Source organism: Oncorhynchus gorbuscha, linkage group LG15 (genome assembly GCF_021184085.1).
Source record: "Oncorhynchus gorbuscha isolate QuinsamMale2020 ecotype Even-year linkage group LG15, OgorEven_v1.0, whole genome shotgun sequence".
NCBI classification, from domain to species: Eukaryota; Metazoa; Chordata; class Actinopteri; order Salmoniformes; family Salmonidae; genus Oncorhynchus; species Oncorhynchus gorbuscha.
Window position 1 is genome coordinate 15,913,170 of NC_060187.1, and position 23,314 is coordinate 15,936,483.

Genomic DNA, 23,314 nt, shown 5'->3' on the forward strand with positions numbered 1-23,314 from the left:
GCTGGGCTTCATCAATCAGTTTGTATTGTGTGCCTTATATCTGGCAGTTACTGTAATAGCCAGTTAATATGGTTACTACTAGCATCAGAAGCATTTCTTATATTAGGATTTAGCGTTTCTTATCTTAAACATTGAGATTCAGCTGTAATAAAGAGCATCCACGGACAAACAGATTGTTGGCAATAAAACAAAGATCCACAAATAACACAGATAGGCCTACATCTTTGGAATATTTTCAGGTCCCATATCATATAGGCTAGAAGCTACTGTACGACACAAATGAGCAGCACACAAAAAGAGACAAAACATCTCCGACTATGAAGCCATTTCTTAGTTACTGTATTACTCCTTGTCTCCTAGGTAACAGTTCTCACGTGACAGGGCCTATTTACAGTGGCACAGTGGACTTCTGTTGGCAGAAGACATAGTTTGATCATAAAGTTACTGTTCCCCTCAAACACTTGGATTCATTATTAAAGGGAACAAGATGACATCACCTGAACTTTCATTTGAATACACTAATGGTAACATGATATTCTCTTACCTAATTTAAATAAGTACCACCTCATAACCAACACAGGAGAAGGCGTGTTTGCAGAGGTGCGTGGTATATAGTAGCTAGATAGCTAATCTACTGGTGCAAAAATTCACTGTATGGTGTCAGCGAATATAATTAAAAGTTTACCCTATTCATATATGGCAAACATACTCGTTTCCCCTTTCATCTGTGCCTGGTTTTAACAAGTTACAGTCTAGCTACAGTTGAAGACGGAGGTTACATACACCTTAGCCAAATACATTTAATTCCTGACATTTAATCCTAATAAAAAATTCCCTGTCTTAGGTCAGTAAAGATAATCACTTTATTTTAAGAATGTGAAATGTCAGAATAATAGTAGAGAGAATTATTTATTTCATCACATTCCCAGTGGGTCAGAAGTTTACATACACTCAATTAGTATTTGGTAGCATTGCCTTTAAATTGTTTAACTTGGGTCAAACGGTTCGGGTAGCCTTCCACAAGCTTCCCGCAATAAGTTGGGTGAATTTTAAACTTGTGAACTTTGGAAGTATGCTTGGGGTCAATGTCCATTTGGAAAACCCATTTGCGACAAAGCTTTAACTTCCTGATGGATGTCTTGAGATGTTGCTTTAATATATCCACATAATTTCCCTCCTCATGATGGCATCTACTTTGTGAAGTGCGCCAGTCCCTCCTGTAGAAAAGCACCCCCACAAGATGATGCTGCCATCCCTGTGCTTCAAGGTTGGGATGGTGTTCTTCGACTTGCAAGCCTCCCCCTTTTTCCTCCAAACATAATGATGGTCATTATGGCCAAACATTTATATTTTTGTTTCATCAGACCAGAGGACATTTCTTCAAAAAGTACGATCTTAGTCCCTGTGTGCAGTTGCTAACCGTAGTTTGGCTTTATTAATGGTGACTTTGGAGCAGTGGCTTCTTCCTTGCTGAGCGGCCATTCAGGTTATGTCGATATAGAACTCATTTTTACCCTGGATATACATATTTTTGCACCTGTTTCCTCCATCATCTTCACAGGGTCCTTTGCTGTTGTTCTGAGATTGATTTGCAAAGTACATTAATCTCTAGGAGACAGACCGCGTCTCCTTCCTGAGTGGTATGACAGCTGCGTGATCCCATGGTGTTCATACTTGCGTACTATTGTTTGTACAGATGAACGTGGTACCTTGAGGCATTTGGAAATTGCTCCCAAGGATGAACCAGACTTGTGGAGGTCTTCAATTTTTTTCTGAGGTCTTGGCTGATTTCTCCATGATGTCAATCAAAGAGGCACCGAGTTTGAAGGTAGGCCTTGAAATACAGGTACATCTCCAATTGACTCAAATGGTGTCAATTAGCATCAGAAGCTTCTAAAACCATGACATAATTTTCTGGAATTTTCCAAGCTGTTTAAAGCCAGTCAACTTAGTGTATGTAAACTTCTGACCCACTGGAATTGTGATACAGCAAGTTATAAGTGAAATAATCTGTCTGTAAACAATTGTTGGAAAAATGACGTGTGTGTCATGCACAAAGTAGACGTCCTAATCTACTTGCCAAACTATAGTTTGTTAACAAGAAATGTGTGGAGTGGTTGAAAAACAAGTTTTAAGGACTCCAACCTAAGTGTATGTAAACTTCTGACTTCAACTCTGTCTTCAGCCAGCATGGAACAAAATGGGGGGGTGGGACGGGTCATTCAAAACTTCTACAGTAATGTGGATTCTACCATGATTCCGGATCATTCTGAATGAATCGTGAATAATGATGAGTGAGAAAGTTATACGCACAAATATCATACCCCTAAGACATGCAAACCTCTCACCATTACAATAACAGGGGGGGTTAGCATTTATTAGGGGGTATAATGTGTCTAACTTTCTCACTCATCATTATTCACGATTCACTCAGGACTATCTGTAATCAAAGTAGCATTCACATTAATGTAAGTGTTTAGAAACATTATATTCTTATCTACAATAAAAATGACTCCAAAATGACACAATACATGATTTTACCATTCATTTCCATTGAGCACTAAACAACCAAAAACAAACAGAAAATGCATTCAGCAAATGTTTTGAGCCACTTTGAGTCACAAGCTTGATGTAATCATTGTCTGCTATGAATATGGGACAAAAAAATACTTTAATACACATACAAGTGAATTTGTCTCAATACTTTTGGTCCCCTAAAATGGAGGGACTATGTACAAAAACTGCTGTAATTTCTAAACAGTTCATCTGATAAGGATGGCAATAACCTCAAATTAAAGCTGACCGTCTTCACTTTAACTTCATGGTCATAGCCTTTTTTTTCAAATCCAAACTTTTGGTATATAGAGCCAAAAGAAGAAAACAAATGCTTCACTGTCCTAATAATTAATTACGGAGGGCACTGTTGGTGCAATTTCAATGTTGTTTGAGTTGCTTTTAGTATCACCAAGTTAGCTTTAGAGGATTTTACTGCAACATTGCTCACTGCATCCAAGTTGCTTGACATAGGTGTTTCAAAGAGCTGTCAGTCAAGGCGAGCTCATGAACACAAGCTCTCCACCCACTCAGCCTGTTGTTTCAAACTTCCTGGTAGTTAGCCATGAGAGAAAAAGTACTTTTCAGAATGACTTTTCAGGACCTTTAAGATAGGAGTATAACTCCAGAATGTTTCAGAAAACTTCCCCCAATCAAATCGTAAAAACACAGACTATGCTATTTAACGCTCTGGCATACAGGCACGCACACTCGGATTCCCGCAGGCAGGCACACACACACACGGCGGGAGTTGAGACAGTACTTACAGCATCTTTTGGCGGCCTCCACACACAGCTCCTCAGCGGTGAAGCGGTCTTTGAGGAACTCCAGCGGGTGAGTATCTGGTAGGTAGAAATGAATCTCCAGACCTCTCATGGTCACAGTGACGGGGCCCTCGGCCCTCCTTGACCTCCTCATCTTCCCACACAGTTGCCTGCCCAGCTCCATCACCCCCAGACTTGGCATCCAGACTCTGGAAGGAGAGGGAGAGAGATGGTGAGTTGGAGTGGGTAAATGTGTAAGGAGTGGGTAATGTATTGATCCAGAGGTGAGCTCACTGTAGCAGCGATGCAGAGTCCTGCATACCCTGATGACTCACGTTCCAACATGGGCTGCCCCCAACACACACACACACACCTACTGAGGCGACGTCATTCACAACACACACACACCTACTTAGATAATCTCACCAAAGCAAACACACACCTCTTGAAATGTCATTCACATACATCCATAGATTCAATCAAAACACACACACACACACACACTCCTCTCCCAAGGTAACCCTATTAATAACACACATGCCCACTGAATTGATGGCATCAAGAACAACCACAGAATTATAATTACTCTAGCCATGTTATTTCTAAGAGCACAACACGTTCTGTGGTCCCGTGATGTGGCAAGCCAAGGACAAGAGAATTGACCGAGGATACACTGTCCCCTTTACCCAACTCTCCTACTAGAGGAAGAGAGATAGTTCCTCTTTGCATGCAGATCATCCCATTACTTCTCCCAGCAGCGTTTCCCCTTCCTCTTGAGCGGTGCAGGCAGCACCCCCAGTGGCTCAGACACAGCTTGTTTCATAACAGCCCTTATCAGCCTATCGCCCATGGCGGCAGAGCTCTGATCTACTGACTGATGACGGGTTCAGCGGGGTCACAGTACACACACACAACATTTACACAAGTGGGCCAATTTAACTTTTTTTCACCAATTTGTAAGTCGCTCTGGATAAGAGCGTCTGCTAAATGACTTAAATGTAAAATGTAATTGGTCTTTTGACCAATCAGATCAGCTCTGAAAAAGATCTGATGTGAAAAGATCGGATGTGATTGATCAAAATACGAATTATTGGAAAAAAATATCAGAATTGGGCTGCCACACACACACACACACACACACACACACACACACACACACACACACACACACACACACACACACACTAGGCCTACATTAATCATACATCTCTCCACTGATAGGAATATAACAGGACATAATAAGGATTACATTAAATATGTCTATGCGGAATATAACGCATCTCAACATCAACTTTTCAGAGGAGACTGCGTGAATCAGGCCTTCATGGTCGAATTGTTGCAAAGAAACCACTACTAAAGGACACCAATAAGAAGAAGAGACTTGTTTGGGCCAAAAACACCAGCAATGGACATTAGACCGGTGGAAATCTGTCCTTTGGTCTGATGAGTCCAAATTTAACATTTTTGGTTCCAATAGCCATGTCTTTGTGAGACGCAGAGTAGGTCAATGGATGATCTCTGCATGTGTGCTTCCCACCGTGAAGCATGGAGGAATAGGTGTGATGGTGCATTGCTGGTGACACTGTTTGTGATTTATTTAGAATTCAAGGCACACTTAACTAGCATGGCTACCACAGAATTCTGCAGCGAAACGCCATCCGATCTGGTTTGCGCTTCGTGAGACTATTGTTTGTTTTTCAACAGGACAATGACCCAACACACCTCCAGGCTGTGTAAGGGCTATTTGACCAAGAAGGAGAGTGATGGAGTGCTGCATCAGTTGACCTGGCCTCCACAATCACCCGACCTCAACCCAATTGAGATGGTTTGGGATGAGTTGGACCACAGAGTGAAGGGAATGAAGCCAACAGATGCCCAGCATATGTGGTAACTCCTTCAAAACTGTTGGAAAAGAATTCCAGGTGAAGCTGGTTGAGAGAATGCCAAGAGTGTGCAAAGCTATCATCAAGGCAAAGGGTGGCTACTTTGAAGAATCTCAAATATATTATAATTTTTTTTTTAAATTGGTTACTACACGATTCCATATGTGTTATTGCATAGTTTTGATGTCTTCACTATTATTCTACAATGTAGAAAACAGTAAAAATAAAGAAAAACCCTTGAATGAGTAGGTGTCGACTTTTGACTGGTACTGTCATAGGTACACTTCAACTATGAAAAAAATACAAAAAAATCACATTGTAGGATTTTTTAATGAATTTATTTGCAAATGATGGTGGAAAAATAGTATTTGGTCAATAACAAAAGTTTATCTCAATACTTTGTTATATACCCTTTGTTGGCAATGACAGAGGTCAAACGTTTTCTGCAAGTCTTCACAAGGTTTTCACACACTGTTGCTGGTATTTTGGCCCATTCCTCCATGCAGATCTTCTCTAGAGCAGTGATGTTTTGGGGCTGTTGCTGGGCAACACGGACTGTCAACTCCCTCCAAAGATTTTCTATGGGGTTGAGATCTGGAGACTGGCTAGGCCACTCCAGGATCTTGAAATGCTTCTTACGAAGCCACTCCTTCATTGCCCGGGCGGTGTGTTTGGGATCATTGTCATGCTGGAAGACCCAGCCACGTTTCATCTTCAATGCCCTTGCTGATGGAAGGAGGTTTTCACTCAAAATCTCACGATACATGGCCCCATTCATTCTTTCCTTTACACAGATCAGTCGTCCTGGTCCCTTTGCAGAAAAACAGCCCAAAAGCATGATGTTTCCACCCCCATGTTTCACAGTAGGTATGGTGTTCTTTGGATGCAACTCAGCATTCTTTGTCCTCCAAACACAACAAGTTGAGTTTTTACCAAAAAGTTCTATTTTGGTTTCATCTGACCATATGACATTCTCCCAAATGCTCTCTAGCAAACTTCAGACGGGCCTGGACATGTACTGGCTTAAGCAGGGGGACACGTCTGGCACTGCAGGATTTGAGTCCCTGGCGGCGTAGTGTGTTACTCCTTCCTATTTGGCCCTGTTCGGGGGTGTCCTCGGATGGGGCCACAGTGTCTCCTGACCCCTCCTGTCTCAGCCTCTCAGTATTTATGCTGCAGTAGTTTGTGTCGGGGGCTAGGGTCAGTTTGTTATATCTGGAGTACTTCTCCTGTCCTATTCGGTGTCCTGTGTGAATCTATGTGTGCATTCTCTAATTCTCTCTTTCTTTCTCTCTCTCTCTCCGAGGACCTGAGCCCAAGGACCGTGCCCCAGGACGACCTGACATGATGACTCCTTGCTGTCCCCAGTCCACCTGACTGTGCTGCTGCTCCAGTTTCAACTGTTCTGCCTTGTTATTATTCGACCATGCTGGTCATTTATGAACATTTGAACATCTTGGCCATGTTCTGTTATAATCTCCACCCGGCACAGCCAGAAGAGGACTGGCCATCCCACATAGCCTGGTTCCTCTCTAGGTTTCTTCCTAGGTTTTGGCCTTTCTAGGGAGTTTTTCCTAGCCACCGTGCTTCTACACCTGCATTGCTTGCTGTTTGGGGTTTTAGGCTGGGTTTCTGTACAGCACTTTGAGATATCAGCTGATGTACGAAGGGCTATATAAATACAATTTGATTTGATTTGTTACTGATGGTAGGCTTTGTTACTTTGGTCCCAGCTCTCTGCAGGTCATTCACTAGGTCCCCCGTGTGGTTCTGGGATTTTTGCTCACCGTTCTTGTGATCATTTTGACCCCACGGGGTGAGAACTTGCATGGAGCCCCAGATCGACGGAGATTATCAGTGGTCTTGTATGTCTTCCATTTCCTAATAATTGCTCCCACAGTTGATTCTTCAAACCAAGTTGCTTACTTATTGCAGCTTCAGTCTTCCCAGCCTGGTGCAGGTCTACAATTTTGTTTCTGGTGTCCTTTGACAGCTCTTTGGTCTTGGCAATAGTGGAGTTTGGAGTGTGACTGTTTGAGGTTGTGGACAGGTGTCTTTTATACTGATAACAAGTTCAAACAGGTGCCATTAATACAGGTAACGAGTGGAGGACAGAGGAGCCTCTTAAAGAAGTTACAGGTCTGTGAGAGCCAGAAATATTACTTGTTTGTAGGTGACCAAATACTTATTTTCCACCATAATTTGCAAATAAATTCATTAAAAATCCTACAATGTAATTTTCAGGATTTTTTCCCCTCATTTTGTCTATCATAGTTGAAGTGTACCTATGATGAAAATTACAGGCCTCTCATCTTTTTAAGTGGGAGAACTTGCACAATTGGTGGCTGACTAAATACTTTTTTGCCCCACTGTATGCATCTGTTGGTCACAGATACCTAAAAACAAAAAAATAGGTGTGTGGATCAGAAACCAGTCAGTATCTTGTGTGATCACCATTTGCCTCATGCAGCGCAAGCTATCTCCTTCACATTGAGTTGATCAGGTTGTTGATTGTGGCCTGTGGAATGTTCCACTCCTCTTCAATGGCTGTGTGAAGTTGGTGGACATTGGCGGGAACTGGAATACGCTGTCGTACGTCAATTCAGAGCATCCCAAATGTGCTCAATGGGTGACATGTCCGGTGAGTATGAAGGCCATGGAAGAACTGGGACATTTTCAGCTTCCAGGTATTGTGTAAAGATCCTTGTGACATGGGGCTGTGCATTATAATGCTGAAACATGAGGTGATGGTGGTGGATGATTGGCATGACAATACCAAACTTTGTCCAAACATTTCAAACAACTTTCCTAATCCAACTTTAAGTATTTTAAAACGTAAATAATCTATAAAATATAAGACGGAATAAACTGCGTTCAATAGTGGATAAAATTACATTTACATTACATTTAAGTCATTTAGCAGACGCTCTTATCCAGAGCGACTTACAAATTGGTGCATTCACCTTATGACATCCAGTGGAACAGCCACTTTACAATAGTGCATCTACATATTTTAAGGGGGGGGGGGTGAGAAGGATTACTTTATCCTATCCTAGGTATTCCTTAAAGAGGTGGGGTTTCAGGTGTCTCCGGAAGGTGGTGATTGACTCCGCTGTCCTGGCGTCGTGAGGGAGTTTGTTCCACCATTGGGGAGCCAGAGCAGCGAACAGTTTTGACTGGGCTGAGCGGGAACTGTACTTCCTCAGTGGTAGGGAGGCGAGCAGGCCAGAGGTGGATGAACGCAGTGCCCTTATTTGGGTGTAGGGCCTGATCAGAGCCTGGAGGTACTGAGGTGCCGTTCCCCTCACAGCTCCGTATGAAAGTGAAAGTGACAAACAAAACAGTAAATTTGGCTATACACCCAGAAAGGAAATGGCTACTTCTTCATTTCTCAAAAGAAAAACATAAACCAATTTCTAAAGACTGTTGACATCTAGTGGAAGCTATAGGAACTGCAAGCATATTTATATTAAAACAGGCTTGCCATAGACACCAATGGAAAACAGATTGACCTAAAAAAAAGAAATTCCCTGGGTGGTTTGTGCTCGGGGTTTCACCTGCCAAATCAGTTATGTTATACTCACAGACAATATTCCAACAGTTTTAGAAACTTCAGAGTGTTTTCTTTCCAAATCTACAAATAATATACATATCCCAGTTTCTGTGCCTGAGTAGCAGGCAAAATACCACCCCCTATCCCAGAGATGTTTTAAGCACACTGGAAACTTTTTCCCTAATAATTTGCCTAGGCTGCTCCTCTTCCGTTGGCACTCAATCAAGGTGAGAGGTGTAGGCTAATCATTGATGTGTGTATAGTGTGATTTAAGGTAACATTTAAAATGGGGTGTTTCTATATGCATGAAAAAAATACATACGGTGCCTTCAGAAAGTATTCAGACCCCTTGACTTTTTCCACATTTTGTTGTGTTACAGCCTGAATTTAAAATGTATTAAATTAAGATTGTGTCACTGGCCTACACACACACACACACACACACACACACATATATATATATATAATACCCCATAATGTCAAAGTGGAATTATGTTTTTTGAACTTTACAAATGTATAAATAATGTAAAAGCTGAAATGTCTTGAGTCAATAACTGTTCAACCTCTGTTATGGCAAACCTAGATAAGTTATACAATTTTATTATTACTACCTAATCTCTATACCCCACACATAAAAGTATATGTAAGGTCGCTCAGTCAAGCAGTGAATTTCAAACCCAGATTCAAACACAAAGACCAGGGAGGTTTTCCAATGCCTCACAAAGAAGGGCAACTATTAGTAGATGGATTTAAAAAAACAGATATTGAATATCCCTTTGACCATGGTGAAGTTATTAATTACACTTTGGATGGTGTATCAATACACCCAGTCACTACAAAGATACAGGTGTCCTTCCTAACTCAGTTGCCAGAAAGGAAGGACACCGCTCAGGGATTTCACCATGAGGCAAATAGTGACTTTAAAACAGTTGCAGAGTTTAATAGCTGTGATAGGAGAAAACTGAGGATGAATTACTCCACAATACTGGCCTAATCGACAGTGTGAGTGAAAAGAAGGAAGTCTCTATAGAATAAAAATATTCAAAAACATGCATCCTGTTTACCATAAGACACTAAAGTAAAACTTTTTGTTGTGAATACAAAGTGTTATGCTTGGGCCAAATCCAACACAACCCATCACGGGGTACCACACTCCATTTTTCAAGCATAGTGGTGGCTGCATAATGTTATGGGTATGCTTGTAATCATTAAGGACTGGTGAGTTATTCAGGATAACATTTTTAATAGAATGGAGTTAAGCACAGGCAAAATCCTACAGGAAAACCTGGTTCAGTCTGCTTTCCACCAGACACTGGGAGATGAATTCCCCTTTCAGCAGGACAATGACCTAAAACACAAGGCCAAATCTATACTGAATTTGCTTACCAAGAACAGTGAATGGTCCTGAGTGGCCAGTGAATGGTCCTGAGTGGCAGTGTTGACTTAAATCTGCTTGAAAATCTATGGCAAGACTTGAAAATGACTGTCTAACAATGATCAACAACCGATTTATAGTGCTGGGCGACTAACCGAAATGTCAGTTGACCGACATCTGTTGAATTATTTGAATTCCATTTTGTTCAGTTTTTTTCTGTGAGCTCAATGCACACATTGCACAGTTCTCTATGGATAAATCAAATACAGCCTGAACTGTCTGATATAATAGGGAGTTGTCATTTCCAACTATTCTACATTAAACATTACCTACAATGATATTTGTATGTTCACAGATGAAATGTCATGTTTCACGCATGGCTTTTCTTATGATCCTGACAAATTATGCATGGATTTTCTTACAAGCCTAACGATGTGTAAATTCAATTTATTGGCAGCTATCTGGCTCCATAAACCCTCGTTTCTCTTATATTGAGGCGGAGTTGGATTTTAATGACTGGTTGCAGCAACAACAACATTGTGTCAAAATTTGTTGATTCTTGTAAAAAATGATATTTCTGAAAACCCTTAGCAACATGTACCTATGTTTGTACTGTACAAATACGGTCCTTCCGTGGGGTGTTGATTCATAATTTTAATAAACTTTAAGTGAATACAATCACCGACTTTTCCCTCGTTGCTCATAACTACGTAAACTGAACTCCAATTGGGTCCGTGCTATTCGGATTCCTTGGGATGTCCCTTGCTGTGTTCAAGCCTTCGTCGGAACAAGGAAACTCGGAAAAGTACGACTTTCTAACTGGTTGTAGTTATACACGTGGAGTTAGTTATACATTGTAGTTGACATTTTAAATGGTTACGGTAGAGATTAAAGCTGCAACATGTAACTTTTGAGCGAACAGTTATAGATAGCTCTGCCATTCTCATTTAAAGTAAGTCCAATAAGCGGTAGAACTGTTCTATGTGCGCCATTTCTATGCTTTCCGTTCTTCAGTTTTTGTGTCTTTTACTTTCGGGTTTGTACAACAGCTTCAAACAGCTGAAAATATAATATTTTGGGTTATGAAAAATGTATTTTTATTTTACAGCGGCTTAGATTGTTCGATTCTCTACACTTTTTTTGTCACGAACTTTAATTTGGCGATCTATTAAAATTGGTGGAAATGGTGGAGCAATGTCTGCATATTGCACATTTAATGTACGGGTTATGTACGGGTTAAGGTTAGGGCTATGGTTTAGGGTAGAGACATCCCAAGGATGCCGGATAGCACAGACTCAATTGAATCTCAGTTTACGTTGTACGAGTAACGAGCAAAAGTCCGTGGTTGTATTCGCTAAAAGTTTTTATTGGGAGTATGAATGTCAGTACCCCGCGGAAGGACCGCAGTTGTACAGGACAAACATAGGTACAGTTAAGCGTTTTCAGAATTGACATTTGTACAAGAATCGACTGACGTTGACTCAATATTGTTGCTTGTAAATCCCGCGACCCAGTCATCAAAACTCAACTCCGCCTCGATACAAGAGAACGGAGTTGAGGGTTCCTCAACTATGAGATCCTGTGCATTTGTAACAGCCCGCAATAAGCAGGTGTAAATCTAATAACGATTCTAGTTAATAGAATATCAGCGGCTTGATGGCTGGTATTTTACTCAATATCAATTTAAAACAGATTGTATGTGTTTTTACTCACCTAGCCGTTAGCAAGCTAGCCAGATGGCAAGTTTACTTCCGTATCGTTCTGTTCGTAGATCCAGAATATAATTATCCGTTGTGAAACTATAAAGACTGAGTTGATCTTGACAAGAAAATGTCCTTAGTCATGTCAATATTCCAAACGAATTTGTTTTTGCCCGACGAGTTTCATTCCTTTCTGGTCGAAAGCACATACATAATCTTTCTAGCTAACCCTTCCTGTCAAGTAACGTCCCTATTCCCGAAAATAGTGCATCATGCTCAGCTTCACGCATTCTGATTGGTGCATTACTCCTTCAGTCAAGTGATCCTTTAGCCCACAGACACTGTCATATATGTTGTTAACCCTAGACTGGAGGGAGCCGTAAACTGAAGGAAATCACATCCATTGTAGTGTGTGTGTGTGTGTGTGTGTGTGTGTGTGTGTGTGTGTGTGTGTGTGTGTGTGTGTGTGTGTGTGTGTGTGTGTGTGTGTGTGTGTGTGTGTGTGTGTGTGTGTGTGTGTGTGTGTGTGTGTGTGTGGATAATATAAAACCCTCCCTCATCTTTCATGGGTCTTAAAATCCACACAAAAGGGTGCGAGGTTATTATAAATGTCACAATTTCTGTTGCCATGTAGGCTTTTGGGAGTTCTTTGCATAGTAATGTTCTATGTATATTACTCATGTAATACACCATGCACAGTACCCTGCCCTGAACCTTAGACACTGTCACTACCGGCTACCACCCGGTACTCTGCCCTGCACCTCAGAGACTGTTGCCCTATGTACATAGTCATTGAACAATGGTCACTTTAATAATGTTTGCTCTTTTATCCACTTGATATGTATATACTGTATTCTAGTCATGGCTCATCTTATATAGCTACTGCTGTACATAACTTTTCTATTCATATACTGTCCATACTGTCTATACACACCATTTACATACTTACATTGAAGCAATAAGGTGGTATAGGGCCAATATACCACGGCTAAAGGCTATTCTTTGGCACTCCGCAATGCAGAGTTCATTTATACATCCCTTAGCCGTGGTATATTGGCCATACACAACAAACCCCCGAGGGGCCTTGCTGCTATTATAAACTGGTTACCATCATAATTAGAGCAGTAAAAAAAAAAAATGTCATATGCATGGTATACAGTCTGATATTTATTTAACTAGACAAGTCAGTTATGAACAAATTCTTATTTTACAATGACAGTCTTGGAACAGTGGGTTAACTGCCTTGTTCGAGGGCAGAAGGACCAACTTTTACCTTTGTCAGCTTGGGGATTCAACCCAGCAACCTTTCGGTGACAGGCCCAACACTCTAACCACTAGGCTACCTGCCACCCTGATATTCCATGGCTGTCAGCCAATCAGCATTCAGGGCTCGAACCATCCAGTTTATAAAGGTATTTATATTCCGGACTCTGACATTGCTCCTTCTAATGTGTCTTAATTGAACTGTTGGATTAAGTGTGTATTGTTGTTGTATTCCTAGCTAAAGCTAGGACCTGCAAAACTGTTTACATGACCAATAAACTTTGATTTGATTTGATGCATACATTAGTCTAATGTGGATTCGATACCTCAAAATATATATATACAGTAGATATATCTTGCCTCTTTAACAGGCACTCAGTGTCTGGTATAGCTCAATACAAATGCACCGAGACTCTAAAAGCATTTCATTATATAATTTGCAACACATGGAAAAATCAATTCCCTCTAACTGTTACAGTAATATCACTTAGATTTGCATGGCAAAAATCCATCAGTTGTGGGTTACAGGAAACATTGATTGTCCTTGGTGAGGAACACCCCAGTCACAATTGTGTTTGTTTCTGACCATCTTCATAAATGATTTACATCTTTAATTAATAACCCTTTCTCTGTTCAAAAGATGGGAAAGGGCTTTTTCTGTTGCAATTGAGATATAATAGGGAATTATGCTCCTCCATTTCTTTCCCATCTGATCATATTTCAAAATATGATCATCAACATTTCTTATTTACAGTATTGTCACGTAGTCCAAAAAGGAGGCCAACTGTCAAATGGAAACTGACATCCTCGTAGTGAGGTGGGAGGAAATAGAGAGCCAGGTCTTATAAGATGGTCCAGTCTGTCTGTAGGAGAGGGACTTCCCGTCCCATATCTGATGTGTTACAAATGTGTTCATTTTCCAGGAACCGTGGGCAGAAATTTCCCAAGAATGTTGTTGTCACTGACACAATAAGAAAGTGCAAGGTGTAGGCCAAATGTATTACAAACCTACTATATTAAAAATAACTTTTTTAAATACTGTATACAGGTATGTAGGCTAGTAAGTATGTGATACATGCTTACAATTTTACAACTGAAGGAGTAAATACATTCTATATGATTAATAGAACCATTCATATGTAACAGTCCCAAAAGAGTCAATCACAGAAGTGCTTATAAAGTAGTCATTATGAGACTGTGGTGCTGTAAGTGTGAATGATGATTTGTTATAGCTTCAGCTGGAATTTCCAGGTTCACAGATATCCTCGGGGTCTCCAGTAAACTGAAAGGCAAGGGAATGCCATTACAGTGTAGTGAACGAAAAGCAAAAACCACAGGTCACCGTTAGCAAACCACTACATTCTCACAGCTATAGGAGAAAATAAAACATCGATTTTCAAAATAGGGATGTGAAACAGAAGTCGACTTTTAACTACAGTTCTTTGTTTCCAAATTTCTCTGTCAGTGGTTTTATTATTTACCAGAATTGATTTTACACTGATTGCCATATCTCCAAAGTTATATTGTGTGATTAGGGTGATTCGGGAACCTTTTTTTAATCCTCAAAACCATTTAAAACTTTGATCTGTCCAGTTAAACTGAACCGTGTGGATTGATATCTGTTGTGGTGAGTGAGTGGAAAAACATGTATGTGCAGAGAAAGGAGAGCGAGCGGGATAGAGAGGAGGGTGGGGGCAGAGACAGAGAAAAGGAGGGGTAGAGAGAGGGGATAAGGAGGGAGGGGCCAGAGAGAGGGTGAAAGATGTGATGTGACCTTTTGTTTGTCTGTGAGGGGATTTCCGCATTGACTTCCTGTATTGCTAACATTCTAAGGACGTGTCAAACAGGAGTCTTGTGTAAATACCTTTACTTACATGTTTGTATTTCTATTATACAATCATAGCAAAAATGTATTATTAACTTTTACAAATGTGTTTGTATAATTTATTATATAGAAATCTAATCAGAGATATTCATCAATTTGAAAATGTGATGTTTTTATTGGAGATATTTTATATCTTTAATTATCAATAATTTCACACAAAACATCACAGGCTATAATGTCTTTAATAATTGCATTTTATTTCTGGAAATGTAATTAAATGACTGTAATGGCCCCACACTTGAGTATTATAAATAACATGACTACATATTATTTTCAGTTTCTTTCTGATTTATTTGCATTTAATGAAAAACATGAATCACTCAAATACTATAAAAGAAGAATTTGTTCACTTTCAACTTATGACATAATATATCATACATACTTTTAGTCAAATAAAATAAAAACATTTAGGCTATAATCATACATTTTCTAATTATCCAAATATTTGTATGTGGTTTGAAAAAATGTAAGTCGGAGACACAACATTGTAATATCCCATATGTAATTATTTCAGAGACACAAAAGTTCCTCCCTTTTTCCTTCACTGCAGCACCAGTTCCCTCCCTCCATCCATCCATCATCACATAGTCAGTGGGTCAGGTGTGTCAAGATGGCAGCCATCCTTCAGTTATCACAGTACTGTACCTTTAAAATGGACAGCATCAGGACAGTGATAACTGAACCAGGGCAGCCTGGATGTCAGATTTAGCTGAAAGGAGACATGAGCCAAGAGCCAGGGGCCCAGTCAGTCTGAGTTGCAGCACAGTGACGGTACAGTATCAGCAGTGGTGGTGGCAGTGCAACCAAACGCCCTGCCAAGGTGTCAGGATGCCATCCGTCTTCATAATACCAGGCCAGTGTCAAAGACACACACAGCACTGGGAGTCCAGAGCAACAATAATACCCCACAGTCAGTCACACTGTTTTATTGCAGATGGAACCATGCTATAAATAGGGGGGACAGGAGAATGAGAAGACGCTGTATACTATAGGGTCTGCAGGTGGAGGTGCCTTTGGAGATTATGAAAATATGCTAAAACCATAAATCATGTTTGTACTCATGTTTTCCACAGTCTCGAATTACATGAATGAGAACACATTCGCATGCAGAAGTAATGTAAACAGGCTTCTCTATACTATAGGTTACACAGGGAACTGCATTTAACAAAACCTGCAAATCTTTGTAATTATTCACAAGATATAATTATGCATGTGCTATTAATTCAATACAGTCATTACATAATTCTAGAAAGGTATTTTACTACCATGAGTACGATGTATTTCTCACCTCATATGAATGTAATCCCAATATCATACATGTGTAACAGCTGTAGTGTATCATATTTTTCCTAAACTTTTTTGAACATGTCTTTTTACAGGAATAACACCTTGTTAATTGGTCGACGCCAGCACTGTTTACCCAGTACAGTGTTTGAACTGCATAATTTATACCACAGAGCTGACGTAAGACTTGTTATGATTTCTTCGGGCTCCGCCCTCAGCGCGCGAAGCCTCTCCAGCAGTCCAGTCGCGTAGTCTGATCGCAGAGACTCCTCCCTAGCTCTGTCCGCCCTCCGCTTCATGTAAACAACTCGATTAGCTGGTTTGATATCACAGGATTGCACGAGCACTTGCCAACAATTATTTAAAAAATAAAAAGCTGCGCAATGTTGAGAGAACAGTTGAATCGAGCAAAACACATAACATTGGTTGCATAATTCAATTGTAAAAATGTAAATAGCCTAGCTACAAAACTTACCATAGATACACTGTACTTCTTATAATAGCCATATCAGATCCTTCAATAATCTTGAAGAGCCCACCATCATATTAAATAAACGTACTTTCTTTCAAAACATATGATCACTATTATAAGAAAATCGAATGCAATCAACACATTTCAATTGCTTGTTGCTGCTTCTATTGCCTAAATAAAACAAGAGTAAGGTTATTTAAAAACCTTTGTAAATAGACTGTCTATGATTTGACAAATTTGAAAATACATAAATTGCCATAATAACTTTGATATTCAATAAGTAGACCATGTCAAACAGCAATGCTTTATTTTCTATTGAATCGTATTAATGTGCAGCAAACGCTAACGCCCAGCCTACACACACCCCTTTCTAGTTAAAAACAAGTACTATGTAGTCCAAATTAACATTAGCAATTATCTTTTTATATTTACTTGCAGTACAATATCTGACATATTAGACTTACTTACTTGCATTTTGCGCGTTTCATTCCCGTGTTTCAATTTTTTTTGTTATGACGCAGCAAGACCCACATAGAACAACGTGATTGTCGCCATTTTTTGTTGTTATTGAAATCTCTCAACCATGTGACAAAAAAAACAGCTAGTGAGTAAATGTATAATCTTCCAATGTATTTTCGTCTGATGGATTAGGCAGGTTCCATTGACTGAAGACAACAATAGGCTGTGCATGCGCAGCATTTGACAGCTTTAGGACACTGACGCCGCGGTCTGGTTCGCAACAAGTAGGCTACATTCCTTGGTCTGCAAATGTTGCGCGGAATGACAGCGTCTCTGCGCGTAATGGTATGTAGCCTGGGTGCCAGTCTGTTTCTGTTTTCTTGCCATCTCCGTATGAAATTGTCATGTTTGGCTTGACAATGACAATGGAGTAGGCGAAAGCACAAACAGATCTAGGATTAGGCTAGTAATGTGTGATGGCCAATTTTTCAGAGGGACACCCGAAATGCGAGAATTACCGTTGCGCGCGAGCTGTATTGACTGTTGCTGTCAACAATTGTGTCCATTTTGGGATTCACAGTGTTTTGTCAATAGGTGTCTTACACATGACTGGAAACATTCATTCGGATTTATACCATTCATTACGCAGACATTATCAAGATCCTACCCCCTCTCTACTCTCCCCTCTGGAGACGTGCCAATAAATATTACTCCCAAATAGTTCTGAATAGCTTTAATTGCATTCTAATAGAACATCAATGCACGAAGTTGGCCTTTCATACAGTGAAGTAAACTTTCTGGCAACGCAGTGATCCTTTAACCTAATAGTGTGTAATAGTGTATTGACCAAGTAGAGGTGGGTCACATAAACTAGGTCTATGCATGATTGATGACCTTACCGTAGATCTATAGACTTGTCAAAGCTGCATAAACTGATGCCTGTAGACTTTAGGTCAGTGAGCTAAAGTGATCTGCAGTCGTGCAGACGATCCAGTTCTATTATTCTAATCCGTTATATTCTATACTCTTCTAGTCCTCATGTCTCAGCCATAGATTTACATATGGTTTCTACAATGAATTCCTCATGTCTACAATAGAAAACTACAGGTACCAGATTCCTAAGCATTACCAAGAGTTCCTGCGCACATTTTTTCTGGATGATGTTTCGGGGCGGTGCTGAGAAATAGGGCGTTGTATCAGCTCCTCCATCCATTCGCAGAGAGAATCCCTTTCTTAAAGACGCAGGCAACATACTGTCCTTTGAAAACAGGAAAAAAATCTGACTTGGTCTGCGTGAACGACGTGCTTTATAACGCATACTTTTGCAGGACACACGCAGAAATCGGAGGTGAGGAGTGATTGTGGGCATCTGCGAGGTATCTCTCATTATGCGTGACTGTTGGCCTGTTGTTTTTCTCCATAGTTTAAATCCGACATCTGTACGAAAATAAATCTAGGAAGTTCAATTTCTCTCGCTGATAGGATGAATGAGGCTCTTTATCAACCTTGCAAACGGCAAGTTTCGTTTTTCTTTAGCCTTTATTAATCGTAAGTAACCAATATGTAAAGAAATGGTTTGCTCCTGCAATACTATTATACACTTCAATAACTATGTTAAATGAAACTATTATAATGCACTTTAATAACTATGTTCCTGTTCACTCAAAGGAACAGAAAGGAACAGAAAGTCTCTGTGCACAGACTTTGATGAGAAGTTGCACAGTGCACACCATGGGCAACATTGAAATATGCTTATCAATGTTTCAATGATTGCAAAAAGTATGTTGAGCTTTTCTTTTGTCTCCTCCAGATACAGATACAGTCTGTGGTGTCTCAGGCTATAGTGGATAATGGCCAAACTGTTCCGAGCTGTGATCATGGGTCCACCAGGTTCTGGGAAGGGGACCATATCTGAAAGAATTGCGCAGAGCTTTGGACTCAAACATTTGTCCAGTGGTGACTTCCTTCGGGAGAACATAGCTGCAAATACAGGTTGGCCTCTTGATAAGTTACTCACCATCTACTTATCATTTACAATTCAACAATCTATGTTTAATGTATTATTTTTTCTGTTTTCTTATATATATATATATATATATACACACATATACATACATTTCATTTGCCACACCTAAACCTTCACCCCCAACAGCCTAAGCCTGTTGTCGGAGCTTTCACTTCTGTAAATTCCAATTATATTGTAACACCAGCAGAGGCCCAAGTTCAGGCGAAGTGAAGAGAGTGGCTTCCATGTTGGCACCATGCCGGACTGTATCCAATAACAGTGGAGCATTTCTCAAATCAGGAAACTCCTATCATCCAAGCCACAAAAACAATAGTTCAAGTTAGAAGAGATGGCAAACCTACTGAATTGTCCACATTAAAATACACATATTAAAGGGTTTAAAAAAAATCCCAGCTATAAAGAGTTTACTTTGTGTAAGGCTGTGGTAAGTAAAAACCTGTTATAGTGTGTTTAAGATGTTGAACAGCTGTTATGATGTTCATCTCCTAATTACATTGCTGTTATAACAATGCTGCATCAGAATACCTCCTAAATTATATTGAGCGATGTTTGTAAATTCTCTGACTGGACTTCTCTGTTCATTAAATGGAGCCTATTTTAATCAGAACGTGTGCCCAGCTCTTTAGCCCACAAATGAAATGTGATGCATTCAGGGCAAACCCAAAACACATGTTTATACTTGGAATTACTGTTGTCAGTACTGCTTTAAGGCCATGCCTTACTAAACTAAACCCAGTTTCCAGACTTACTATACTGGAATTATTTACAGTACATAGGCCAATAGTAGCACTTGTATAAACACGTCATACTCTGTCTTGAACCATAGAAAAACCATAGAGATCTTCCGTTTAATTCTGTGGACACAACAATAGTATGCTTTGGCTTTATGTACTTCTATTGTTGCCACTGTAACAACATTGTCGTGATCCAGATTGGTCAGTCGGTCATTCAATGACATTAATCAATTATTGAAGACTGTAGTTTAGAGACTGTAGTTTTGTCTGGAGATCCGTCTTAGATGCAAGTTACGTGACTGACTGCTGTGACTAAAGCAGGGGGAAAAGCAGGAAAAGAAAGCAGGGTGAATGGGTAATCGCTTAGGTGTTGTGTAACTGTCCAGTGAAAATGTCATTTTTAAAAGTTAATATTCTGTTAACTCATACCCAAATAATGTTGTTGAGTCATCCTATACTTATATTTGTGGCCAAAGCATAAATTGGAGGATAATACACTTAAAAAACACAACCTTGTATCTCAAACAGACTGTTTAAAAAAATGCTTGCTAAATGTAACAGGTTAGGAGAATTAGTTCAAGGTTAGGAAAAGGGTTAAGGTTAGGTTAGCGAAAATGCTCTCCTAACTTGCTACGAAAAGTCACTTCCAATTATAGATGTATTGAAATGGTGTTGTTTTAGGGAGTCCCCTGGCCAATCAGCAGTCTACTCGCATGAATATTTTTAATGACCGGTATACGCCCACATGATTCCAAAACAGAAAAGTTGCTTTTTAACATAATTAATTATAATTCTTTGGAGGAAAAATATTTCACTCATATTGTAACTAATTATAGGTCATATTTCTAAGAAATCTGGAAACACTGGACAATTACTTTAAAGCCATAAATGGTATTCCTAGATTGGTTTGCTCTGCCACCCTGCCTCTAGCCTAAAGTCCAGCTCTCTTATCAGAAGTCTTTCAAAATGTATTAATGTGTTTTACATATCAGGTATGGATGCCATCATCGTCATCTTATTTTCTTCTTCATCCTCTCTCCCCTCCCTCCCTCCCTCCCTCCCTCTCTCCACAGAGGCTGGTGTTCTTGCTAAGACCTACATAGAGAGGGGTCTGATGGTGCCGGACCATGTGATGACACGGCTCTTACTGCCCAGGCTGGAGGAGATGACTCGCCACAGCTGGCTGATGGATGGTAAGACCACACACACACATATATACACACCACACACACACACACACACACACACACACACACACACACACACACACACACACACACACACACACACACACACACACACACACACACACACACACACACACACACACACACACACACACACACACACACACACACACACACACACACAAACCCACACCCTCCCCACAGTCGCCCTCATCCCTCTCTTCTCTCCCTCAGGGTTTCCCTGTACCCTAGCCCAGGCCAAGGCTCTGAACAGTACCTGTGATCTGGACCTGGTCATCAGCCTCAACATCCCTTATGAGACCCTGAAGGACCGGCTGAGTGACCGCTGGATCCATCCAGCCAGCGGCAGGGTCTACAACATGGGATTCAACCCTCCACGCGTACAGGTCCGTAATGTAGTGATTCTCTCCTTTTAATCACCAGTTTGTCACCATTTTCTCACCTTTACACGTGTTTAGACTTCTGGTTAGTCTGTCTGTTCCTCCCAGAACCCAGCACTAAGCAATGGTTTCTACAGAAGGCTGTGAAAATATGGTACCAGATTATCTTGTATTTGTTTATGATCAGTACAATCTTTGGATAATTTGAATGTGAGGGGTTCAAGATAACTATCTGTGTACAGTTTTCATGAGTTTACGCCATTGCTGTAAGAATCTCTCTTGGTTGTGTCATCCCTCCAGGGCAGGGATGACCTCAGCGGAGAGCCTCTGATCCAGCATGATAATGACCAACCAGAGGCCCTAGTGGCCAGACTGAGGCACTACAAGGACGTGGCCAAGCCAGTCATAGACCTGTACAAGTACGTCCACTCTTCACATCACTGACACATTTTTAAAAGCACTGTGTAAATAGCTTGCCCTGTAAAGTCTAGTCTAATCTTGTGTAGTCAGCTTATCATTAATGTCCATGGTCAGAAATACTGTACCACATTTACATTTACATTTAAGTCATTTAGCAGACGCTCTTATCCAGAGCGACTTACAAATTGGTGCATTCACCTTATGACATCCAGTGGAACAGTCACTTTACAATAGACAGTCACTTTACAATAGACAGTCACTTTACAATAGACAGTCACTTTACAATAGACAGTCACTTTACAATAGACAGTCACTTTACAATAGTACCCACATTCGTACTCTCTCACCATTGCTTATTTACCGTTTTTGGCCATACTTTACGTTCTTACATGGACATTTCAGATAAAGTACATAACTGATCAGTTACATAGTAATTACAATTTAGTTTCAATATTATTATCATGTTACTACAATATAATGTGTTTAAGCTACATGGTATCAATGCAACGATGCATCTAAAGTGTGACCTTATTCTCCTCCCCAGGTCAAAGGGCATCCTGCACACGTTTTCTGGCACAGAGACCGACAGGATCTGGCCTTACATCAACTCTCTTCTCAGCACTAAGATCCTTAGCAGACCTGAGACGGACACACAGCACATCCCAATGCCCTGAGCTGAGCAGAGCAGAGGTGACACAGTAGGAGTGCAGGCCATGCACAGGAGCTGTTAGGAGCCTCTTTAGCTTGGCAGTTGCTACCGAAACATGTCTGCAAATACAATCGTATGCACTACATACAGGTGAAGTCAAAAGTTTACATACACTTAGGTTGGAGTCATTAAAACTTGTTTTTCAACCACCCCACAGATTTCTTGTTAACAAACTATAGTTTTGGCAAGTTGGTTAGGACATCTACTTTGTGCATGACACAGGTAATATTTCCAACAATTGTTTACAGGCAGATTATTTGACTTATAATTCACTGTATCACAATTCCGGTGGGTCAGAAGTTAACTGTGCCTTTAAACAGCTTGGGAAAATCCAGAAAATGATGTCATGGCTTTAGAAGCTTCTGATAGGCGAATTGACATAATTTGAGTCAATTGGAGGTGTACCTGTGGATATATTTCAAGGCCTACCTTCAAACTCAGTGCCTCTTTGCTTGACAAGACCTCAGAAAAAAAAATTGAAGACCTCCACAAGTCTGGTTCATCCTTGGGAGCAATTTCCAAATGCCTGAAGGTACCACGTTCATCTGTACAAACAATAGTACGCAAGTATAAACACCATGGGACCACAAAGCTGTCATACCGCTCAGGAAGGAGACGCTTTCTATCTCCTAGAGATGAACGTACT

At 40.4% G+C, this 23,314-nt stretch overlaps 2 protein-coding genes and 1 long non-coding RNA gene across 8 annotated transcripts in view; 1 reads left to right on the plus strand and 2 right to left on the minus strand.

Annotated features, from left to right (window-relative positions):
* The window catches only part of jak1 (Janus kinase 1), a 75,215-nt gene extending 63,123 nt beyond the window's left edge, over positions 1 to 12,092 (minus strand). The window contains exons 1-3 of one of the 2 annotated variants that reach the window (XM_046300221.1): positions 11,842 to 12,092; positions 10,140 to 10,214; positions 3,321 to 3,526 (exon numbers count right to left, since the gene is read on the minus strand). In XM_046300221.1, the coding sequence (XP_046156177.1) occupies positions 3,321 to 3,519 (199 nt within the window). In that variant the 5' untranslated portion in view covers positions 3,520 to 3,526; positions 10,140 to 10,214; positions 11,842 to 12,092. The remainder of the gene's footprint in view (positions 1 to 3,320; positions 3,527 to 10,139; positions 10,215 to 11,841) is intronic. The other variant, XM_046300220.1, reaches the window with a different exon arrangement.
* A 3,062-nt stretch (positions 12,093 to 15,154) lies between these two features.
* LOC123996568 lies at positions 15,155 to 17,560 on the minus strand. Its single transcript, XR_006832012.1, has 2 exons — positions 17,201 to 17,560; positions 15,155 to 16,553 (listed from the first exon to the last, which is right to left on the minus strand). It is a non-coding gene; the product is annotated as an uncharacterized LOC123996568 (long non-coding RNA).
* Positions 17,316 to 22,886, plus strand: ak4 (adenylate kinase 4). Of its 5 annotated transcripts, none has more exons than XM_046300011.1 (6): positions 17,316 to 17,336; positions 19,002 to 19,183; positions 21,025 to 21,144; positions 21,373 to 21,545; positions 21,840 to 21,958; positions 22,504 to 22,886. In XM_046300011.1, exons 2-6 carry the CDS (start codon positions 19,042 to 19,044, stop codon positions 22,631 to 22,633), a joined length of 684 nt encoding a protein of 227 aa, XP_046155967.1. In that variant the 5' UTR covers positions 17,316 to 17,336; positions 19,002 to 19,041; the 3' UTR covers positions 22,634 to 22,886. The 5 variants fall into 5 exon arrangements, with proteins under 5 accessions (XP_046155967.1, XP_046155965.1, XP_046155963.1 ...); XM_046300009.1 differs by lacking the exon at positions 17,316 to 17,336 and adding an exon at positions 17,362 to 17,536; XM_046300007.1 differs by lacking the exon at positions 17,316 to 17,336 and adding an exon at positions 18,382 to 18,539.
* The last annotated feature ends 428 nt before the right edge of the window (positions 22,887 to 23,314 follow it).